Source organism: Silene latifolia, chromosome 2 (assembly GCF_048544455.1).
Source record: "Silene latifolia isolate original U9 population chromosome 2, ASM4854445v1, whole genome shotgun sequence".
NCBI lineage: Eukaryota > Viridiplantae > Streptophyta > Magnoliopsida > Caryophyllales > Caryophyllaceae > Silene > Silene latifolia.
Genome location: NC_133527.1, coordinates 25,970,189 through 25,979,820, shown reverse-complemented (window position 1 = coordinate 25,979,820; position 9,632 = coordinate 25,970,189). Strand labels below are relative to the sequence as shown.

At 39.5% G+C, this 9,632-nt stretch overlaps 1 protein-coding gene and 1 pseudogene across 5 annotated transcripts; both read right to left on the bottom strand.

Annotated features, from left to right (window-relative positions):
- Window positions 1-454: 454 nt before the first annotated feature.
- On the bottom strand, window positions 455-2,896 carry LOC141642498 (E3 ubiquitin-protein ligase UPL5-like; annotated as a pseudogene).
- On the bottom strand, window positions 455-8,886 carry LOC141642497 (E3 ubiquitin-protein ligase UPL5-like). 5 transcript variants are annotated; one of them, XR_012543325.1, is made up of 4 exons: window positions 4,669-8,886; window positions 3,761-4,353; window positions 970-3,649; window positions 455-901 (listed from the first exon to the last, which is right to left on the bottom strand). XR_012543325.1 is itself a non-coding variant. In XM_074451333.1 (4 exons), the coding sequence occupies exons 1-4, from the start codon at window positions 6,263-6,265 to the stop codon at window positions 3,386-3,388; spliced, it is 2,376 nt and encodes a 791-aa protein (XP_074307434.1). In that variant the 5' UTR covers window positions 6,266-8,886; the 3' UTR covers window positions 455-3,385. The 5 variants fall into 5 exon arrangements, 3 of the variants coding, with proteins under 3 accessions (XP_074307434.1, XP_074307433.1, XP_074307435.1); XR_012543326.1 differs by having other exon boundaries at window positions 1,024-3,649; XM_074451333.1 differs by having other exon boundaries at window positions 455-3,649; window positions 3,761-4,230; window positions 4,309-4,353.
- Window positions 8,887-9,632: the final 746 nt, after the last annotated feature.

The window sequence follows — 9,632 nt, the reverse complement described above, 5'->3', positions numbered from 1 at the left end:
AAACCACCAAACCCGAAAATGACCCGACAAAACATAACTCTAATTGAACTGAAAAGGCTTGAAATGGCTTTCTATCTCTTATTCATTGACCCGAAAATGACTCGACTTGAAACAGACCCGACCAACAGACCTGAAAGTCGAAACAGACCCAAAACTCAAAATGGCCCGACCCAACCCCCAATTAACTCGAATTCAAGGAGAGATCTAAATTGATCAGACCCGAACTGGCCCCACTCGAACCCAACCCAATTAACCCGTTTGCCAAGTCTACTTGAACCTACTTTGTTGTTAGAATGTTAGTATAAACAATGTATGAGTTCACCAAAGTAAAGTAAATAGTCAAGTAAACTGGAAATAATGATCAACTTTATACATCCTAGATAACACAAACAAAAATAAACACACATAATTTAATGTCGTCAACATATGTACAAAGTTTACTAAAGAATAGTTGTGTGAAATGGTTAATTTGGAAATAATTTTGTAATGAACGTCATTTTGAGGAACGATCAACAATTGTCTTTATCGAATTCACTCTTAATCTAAACTCAGTAGCCTACAAAATAATATGGACTTTAAACCAAAGGCCTTCTTATGTGCATATCCTAGTGGCCAACATCTTTCGAATCAGACATGTCACCGGTGTTCCAAAGCTACAACCAACATGCTCCTGGGTAATGACCCGCAGACGAGTTTCCATTATGGCTTTTGTGGGATATTTTGGGATACAAAGATGGTAAAAACATGTGTGGGATGAAGGCAATCGGTCTTGGGGATCCAATGATTTGTGAATAAACAGCTTAGAGGCCAAACAGCGAAACCCCTCAACTGGAAGATACCTTATTCATGTCCAAAAGAAAAGTAGAGTTTTCTTCTGCTCCACATTCAGCTCTTTGACGACCTGCAATGCCAGAATAACATTCATTAGACTGATTGCCTACATTGATGTCCAAAAGAAAAGGAAGACACCTGTTCTGCAATAGATGTAACAAAACGTTGCTGAACAATAAGATAAACATATGCCTTCCTGTTTTTGCTGTTCACAACTCTGCGTTTCCCACCAGTACATAGTTCCACAACTTTCCTCATTCCAAGCTCTTCAGTTTCAGTGACAAATGTCAGACAAAGCGCATCAGAATCGACAAATTCAGGATCCATCTCCAATATTTGTTGGCAGCTTTTATAGAGGTATGGATATGCATCCTTAATATCATTCAGATAAACAGTTCTTCCAGCTAATTGCAAGTAAAATACACGGTCAATAAAACCTCCAATTTGAATCTTGTGCATCATGGCTAAAGCAATTACTCTACCAGCAAAGCAGAAGTACTCAATGTATGCGGGATGCACCTTGGAGGCTGCACAATGTATTGAACGTGAAAAATAAGAGTATGGGATCAAAGAGGCTATAAGCAGCCATTGTTCATCTGGCACTACTGACGGTAACTCATGAAGATTAATTCTATTGAGTGACAATGTGATATATTCCGTATATATTCCCTCGACAAAGAACCCAGTGCAATGAAATTCCAACATCTCTGAGAAGTTTTAGACTAGTGTCATACAAAAAAATTACAATGATATCCTGATTAGAGTGGCAATCCGTCTAACAAAAACTTGATGCAACAAAGACAAGCTAAAACGTTTATATCATTAATCTGCAGGTGTAATTAAGGGGTGAGAGGGGCAGAACTGAGAACCATACAAAGAGAAGACAAATTTTCTTGCCTGGATTAGGATAGACCCTTCGACGGTCCAAGGGGCCTGCGATGAAAAGGGCATTCCGTGGATCAAACAAAGCTTGGCAAACTAGGTAAAACCACTCTCTTAATACACCCGGGCCTGTAGCTCTTTCATTTTTGAATCCCATAAAGAGACCATTTTGCAAAGAAGATGGGTCAGCATTGTATATATACTCAAAAAGATTCAGTCAACAATTGAGACCTATCTATCAACATCTCATGTATTCCCTCATTAGCTCGTTCCGGGAACATGAACATCACTAAATGCCGCCTGGACTTGAATTTTAGGATATCCTTTTCCTTACGCTTAAGAAGCCAAGCATGATCCTCAACATGGGTAGTGTGTAAAACAACGAGAGCATTTACCATTACTTTATTGTTTTTCATCATGGTCCAAAAGCAATCCTCAAAAGCTGGATAGAGAATCGCGATGCTTCTCAATTCCCTCAGAATAACAAGATAGTGAGACCAACCAGTTGGATGAATTCTGTCACCCTTAGTTCTGTCTAGATAAACCTGCTCCATTTTGCCCAAACAGTTTCCGGTCTAATGGAGCAGATCAAAGAAAAGAGAGTAAAGATCATTAAAATCGTCACCTAAAAGACAGGCCTTTCCTTTTTCTCGGGCTTTGCAAGAAGCTGCAGTAGCATCAAGTTTGCTTGCAATGACGCTAAGTATAGGCTTCAGAAATGCAGAAAAATGAGAGACATCCTGAAGGCATGGCTCCCCTGTAGTCCGCAACCTCTGTCCTACTTGCTCCAAGAACAGGAACACGTCTTGGACAGCAATAAAGGGAATAATCTTCTCAGAATCTCGCGTGGACCTACACGCCACATCGACCCCATCCAGCTTAACCCCACGAGCAGTCAAACAGTCCAGGTACAAGACGTCATCCTCAGGCACTGAAGTCTTAAGTTGCTTACAAAACTCCAACAGCATCATAGCAGAGCACACGCTCTCGCTTTTACCATTGCCCCCCAAGCTCATGATACACCTGATACACTCATCTGCACACTTCGTGTCTTCTGTTCGGCTGACCTGTACATCATAACCAACGCCTACGGTGCATAGGCATCCATGACTATCTTATGATAATCAGTCTTATCATTCGAATTCTCATCATTCAAGTTTTTTTCATCTACTGCCAGCGCCATGAACTGATTTAGCGCCACTTTAGCAAATGCTGGACGGTTAAATAGCTATGCTCATTCAACAAACTCCGTCACAAGTCACAAGTCACAAGTCACAACTATGCATATACTTGGAATTTTTTAGAAAATCACTCATTTGACATAAGAATCGTTTTTCTAAGTAATCTAAAAAATTATTGCAATTTGTTGAAGTTAAAAATAGTTACTCCCTCCGTCAATCTGACCTAGTAATTTGTTTACCTATTCCATATTTGGGTCTCATTTATTTGTTTCCCTTTCTATATTAGAAATGTTTAAAAAATCTATAGACTTTAAACGAAAGCTTAAAAAGTTAAGTGACAGGAGATGAGTGACTTGGGAGAGATTAATAGATTATGGACTAGGGTAATGCTATAAATTTTTATTACTTTAAAAAATAGTTATGTGAAATGGTTTCTATGTACAAATCACAGTGGTCAGTATCATACTATCATCCAAATCAAACCATTATTGTCACAGTGTTCCAAAGCTAAAACCAACATGGTCTTGGGTAATGACTCGGAGACGATCTTGCATGATGGCTTTTGTGGGGTAAGTCGGGATACACAGTTGGTAAAAGCAGGTGTGGGATGAAGGCAATCGGTCTTGGGGCTCCAATGACTTGTATATGAAAAGTTCAGAAGCCAAACCGCGAAACCCTTCAACTGGAAGATACTTTACTGATGTCCAAAAGAAAAGTAGAGTTTTCTTCTGCTCCGCATTCAACTGTTCAACAACCTGCAATACCCGGATATCACAATTAGACCTACTGGCGACATAAAGCCAGGTCGGGATACATTGCAGACAAAGAAATTCCATCAGGATCAATAAGGCATGACTTCTATATACCTTCCAAAACCAATCAATTTGTGGATCGGAATTTTCATAACCGACATACTTAGTATGTGCCTTCCAATCTTCAACAGAAATTTCCTGACTTTCACTTCCATGCAACATCCAATCAAGATCTTCCTGCTCTAGGATTTTAAAAAAGGCTGTAGAGAGATTATTGTCACGAAGAATGTCAGTAAAACCTTGAGCGAAGGAAGACACTTGTTGTGCAATGGATTTAACAAAACGCTGTTGAACAATGAGGTGAACATATTCCTCTCTATTTTTGCTATTCACAATAATGTCATGACCTCCAGAACAGAGTTCCACGACTTCCTTCGATCCAAGCTCTTCAGTTTCAGTAACAAATGTCAGAAAAAGTGCATCAGAATCCAAAAATTCAGGATCCATTTCCAAAATTTGTTTGCAGCTTTTATAAATGCATGGATCTGCATCCTTAATGTCTTCCACAGTAACATTTCTTCCAGCTAATTGCAAGAAAAATACACGATCAAGAAAACCTTCAATTTGAATCTTGTACATAAAGGCTAAAGCAATTACTCTACCAGCAAATTGGAAGTATTGAAGATGGAGGGGATCTATCTTGGAGGCTGCAATGATATAATGCAAAAGAAGGACACGAAAATGAAAAGCCATGGCCGACCAAATATGTAAAACACGGAAAGCCATCCGAGAAACATATTCACAATGACAAGAACAGAAGATTTAAGCTAATTAAACAACCATATCCAATTCACCATTTACTCTGAGAAGTTTTAAACTAATGTCAACAAGGAATTCATAATGGTATCTCCTCACAAGAGTGTCAATTGGTTTAATAAAACTGTTAAGCGTCAAAGAACTACCAAGTTTATATGATAACTGTGCAGGTTGTATTAAGTGGGAATAGCCGAAAATATACTTGCCTGGATTAGGATAGAACCTTCGACGGTCCAAGGGGCAGGCGATAAAAAGGGCATTATGTGGATCAAACAAAGCTTGGCACACTAGGCAAAACCACTCCCTTAAAACACCAGGGCCTTTAGCTTCTTCATTTACGAATCCCATAAAAAGACCAACTTGTAAAGAAGATGGATCTGCATTATATATATACTCGAAAGATTCAGCCAGCAATCGAGACCTGTCTATCAACATCTCATGTAATTCCTCATAATCTCCATTAACTTTAGGGAACATCAACAATGCTAAATGTCGCCTGGATTCAAAGTCTAGGACATCCTTAAGCTTAATAAGCCACACATGATCATCAACACAGGAAGCATATATAACAACAAGAGCATTCACCACTACTTTATTCTTTCTCATTATGGTTAAAAGTCGGACCTCCAAACCAGGATAAATAAGTGCGATGTTTCTCAATTCCTTGAGAATAGTAAGATAGTGAGACCAACTATTTGGAAAGGCTTGAGCATCATTCTTTCTGTTAATACCCTTCATTTCCAGCATAGATTTTTCAATCTGACTGAGCAGATCAATGAAAAGATAGAAGAGACGATCAACCTCATCACTTAATGAGCAGACTTTTCCTGCTTCCTTACCTTTACCCTTACCCTTGAGAGAATCTGGTGCAGCAGCAAGTTCCCTCGCAATGATAGTCAGTACAGGCTTTAGAAATGCAGAAAAATCAGACACATTCTGATCCAAAAACCTGCACTGGGTAGTTGAAGTGGTACTAGGCAGTACTAAGTCCTTCCGCAGACTGCGTCCTACTTGCTCCAAGATAGGGAACAGGTCAATAACAGCAACAAAGAGAATCTGACTCTCCCCGTCCACGTAAGAATTCCCATTTAACCTACACTCGACCTCGACCTCATTCAGCATAATCCCAAGAGCACTCCGACAGTGCAGGTACAAGACATCAGCAGGAGGCACCACCGTCTTAAGTAACCTACAAAACTCCAAAAGCATCATAGCACGATATGCATTCTCGCCTCTGTTTTTACCCCCCAAGCTCATGAAACATCTAATACACTCGTCTGCAGAGTCCTTATTGGTCTTCTTCACCGACATATACATCATAACAAACGCTTGTGCAGCGTAGGCGTCCAAGAATATCTTATAACAATCAGTCTTATCATTGGCTAACAGCGACATGAACTGATCTGCCTTCTCTTTTACCATTCCAGAGTCAATAAAAGAAGTGTCATCCCTACTCACCTCTGAAATAAGATGGACCATTTCAGATATGAGGCGCCACGCCTCAGTGTTACCAGTGCTTCGTATTCGGCCTTCAAGCTGTATGCTGGTGTCGTTTTGAACGCCACAGTCCTCCATCGTCTGCCACCATTGGAGTTGCTTCCCTCTGTAAATAAGCCTCTGTTCTGTTACTGGGATTCCTGTGATAATGTCTATCTTTCTGTGCAAATGCTCGACAGTGTCCTCCATATTGGCCTGCAGTACTAGCGTTTTACCCCCTGCCATAATTTTTACGAAGAACTGCAGCTCCAACCTCCCACCATATTCTGGAGACTCCATTGACATCGGAACAGTAATAGACGACATTGACCCCGATTATACAACTTAAGACGATGAATGGATACAAGAAGTCGGATGACGACAATTATAGAACTTAAGATGAGCAAAGTAGAAATGGAATGTATGACAAATGGATACACCAAGTCCACAGCGTTGGATTTCACGGTTGCTTGCTTAGCTTTGTGTACCAAACATGATAAAAGCAATCCAATGACTTCATCTATATCACTTTATTTTTCTATTGTTATCCAGATCATTGGGCTAAGCTTATTCAAAGCTCGGTCAAAACTATGCGCAGATCATTGGGCTAAGCTTATTCAACAAAGCTTGGTCAAAACTATGCACAGATCATTGGGATAAGCTTATTCAACAAAGCACGGTCAAAACTATACTCAGATCATTGGGCTAAGCTAATTCAACAAAGCTCGGTCAAAACTATGCGCATAATGCGAAACTTTTCAGAAACTCTTGTATTTCCGTGGAGTATAATATAATAGGTGGAGTATAATATAATAGGTGGTTAATTATCAGCATTGCTCTTTCATCATGCGTTTAGTAGAAGGGGTAATAATAATTATCAGCTCTCATTCGGCTGTCAATTCTCATCAAGGAATGGTCTAGTCAGAAGTCGGAACTGAAAAAGTCAGCCCTAGTTGCTCAATATTCATACTCAACATCCAAGTATGATCATAAAATTCAGGAAGCGGTCGAAGCACAAAGTAAAGAGGCTAAGCTCTGAGGTTCCTATTGAGAAGACTGAGTAATATTCATTTTTTTTCGGACTGAGTAGACTATAGCACATGATTACTTGAAATTTTCCAAGCTGTCAAACCATGATTTTCTACCAAAATAACCATTAACACAAAATTTATTTTCCAAATTAACTACTATTTTAGAGAACTTTATCCATACTAAATATAATCAATGTAAAACCTCAAAAACAAATGTGAATAATAAATTTTCCCTTCGAGCCTTCATATCAGTTTGCGTTAGATTCAAAACAAACCTCCACGGTTTTCATCTCAGCCGCCTCTCTTTCTAATTTCTATTCGTCACTAGCATATAAAAGAATCAGTACGGAGTATTATGCAATAAATGAACTAATAAAACAAATATCATAATAAGTGACGGAACAAGAATTTTGAATTATTACATTCAAATTGAAAAGTATAAGGAACATTAAGCCAATTTTCTTGACCCCGACGTAAGAGAATTATGACCCAAAGCTCAGCTGAACTCATATTGATTCGAACCAAACTAAAGTGGGTACCTGAAATGATCGAAATTCGAAATAGAATCGAAGCCGAAATTAAAGTCAAACCGAAATAAAACCAAACCAATCTAACCCAATTTAAAACCAATCGAATGACCCGGTTTGCCATATCTAATATACATACATTTCATTTCACTTGGTTGTAGGCTTGTAGCGGATATGACGATCATGAAATTTTGTGGCTACCGTCTTTTGTTTATTTTGTCTATACACACATTTCTCTTGGTCGTAGGGTAAATGACGATAACTTTACAAGATGTCCCAAGTATTTTAAGGTTTGGAGATTGGTGGAGAAGTAGTCGGACACGAACAGAAAATAATGATTAGATCACACCGAATCGTTTTCGCTTTAATAGTACAATTCAACCATATTTATATGAGTAAATACTTGTAGTCTAAGTCTTCCATGTATTTATATTAGATTCAATTAATCTTATATTTATATGTTGTTCGTTATTTCGTTCTAGATGTAGATTGTAGAAGATGATTAATTTTTTTTGTAAATCTTCTTCTCTCATATGTGATGAGGGGAACATGGAACTTTGTTTTTGAAGAGTTGTGACCCTACACTCTTCGGAGATTTTCGTCAAGATGATTGACCCAGTCATAGTCTTTCGAACGAAAACTATACCACAAATTCGTAAAGAATTATGCAAGTATACCTCCATACTTCCCAAACTTACTTTATATATGTTGGGAAAAGGGAGTAGAGCACACAAACACACAGCGGAAATAAATAATACACCCACTTTTCCCCTTTTGTGTCGTAAGACAGGAAATTAACCAAAATGCAATTGCGACAAGAAATTGGCAGCAATACTAAGGCAAATAAACAACATAAAAACAGTAGCCAAATCAACACACAAGGATATACGGGGAAACCCGATTAGGGAAAAGCCACGGATGCCGTAAGCCGACACCAAGCCCTTCCACTAATCAACAAGAATCAAAGTGGATACAGAAAATAATCCTCCCTAGTCACTACTAGGGACAGCCACAAGGCCACAACATCAAGGAATACTCTTGGCACAATCAATCACAAGAAACGTCGCTAAATAGCGGTATACAAGCATAAAACTACACAAAAGTAGCTGAACGAGAATACCAGTCTAGAGAAGTCCGAATGGCACGAAAATTGGCATAAATCTTCCCCTTGCATGTATGAACAACCTCCCAAAATTTGGCGGCAATCCGAACTCGTATGATGCTGGAATCGAATCTTCAAATTTGGGGTTTTGGGGTAATACGGGATTGTTTCTTCGTTTTCCTCTTTTCCTTTTATGTAATCTGATTTTTGTTGCCTCAACAGTAGTGTAGATGTGGCTAACGGGTCAGTCGGGTCGGCCAGTTTGAGTCGGGTCATTTCGGCTTACATGTGTTTTTTGGGTTTGTTGATCGGATCTGTTTTGGGTCAATTAGGTTATTTCAGGTTAGTAATTAAGAGAGAAAAAGTCATTTTAAGACTTTTTGGATCAATTAGAATTATGCTTTGTCAGGTCATTTTCGGTTGGCTGGTTTCGGAGCATGTCCTTTCGGGTCGGGTCTGTTATGGGTCAAGAAAGTCCGGGCTATTTTCGAGTCGGGTAGGGTTAATTCGGGTTTCGGGTCATATTTAGGTGCTGTAGTTCGGGTCAATTTCAGTCTCGGGTCGGGTTAATCGGATCGGGTTGATTTTGCTAGGTCTACTCAACACTCGTCTAAATGCTGGTAGTATCTTCTCAAAGAAGCCTCACATAAGTAAGGGCAAAAACGTAAGCCCATACTCGAAAGTTGAAACCATCAGATAAACTAGCAATGATATTAACCCAATGTGTTATTTGTAACACCCCGACCGAAATTGGGTCGGGAGGTTCCCGGGATGTGCATGAGTGAAGACAAAATGCGCTATAAAAGACCCGTGTTGATCCGTGGGCTATGTACACAGCCTAGTGAGCTATCATAAGTAACCGCTCCCGACCCGATTTGGGTCGGGGTGTTACATTTGTTCCGGGTGTAATTCCAGAGCAAGTATCGTTACCACCCGTGGCTCGTAGAATAATGTCTTGAGTTGGATTCCTCGCGTCTCTATCGTTCCTCTCGGCCTCTCCTGCAACAATGAACGAACTGAGGGCTTGGCTTTGT

Coding starts and splice junctions, on each gene's coding strand:
- LOC141642497 (XM_074451332.1), bottom strand. CDS start 6,265: ATGTCGTCTATTACTGTTCCGATGTCAATGGAGTCTCCAGAATATGGT. Junction 4,354..4,668: donor AAGGTTCTATCCTAATCCAG/GCAAGTATATTT, acceptor ATATCATTGCAG/CCTCCAAGATAGATCCCCTC. Junction 3,650..3,760: donor AAATTGATTGGTTTTGGAAG/GTATATAGAAGT, acceptor CGGGTATTGCAG/GTTGTTGAACAGTTGAATGC.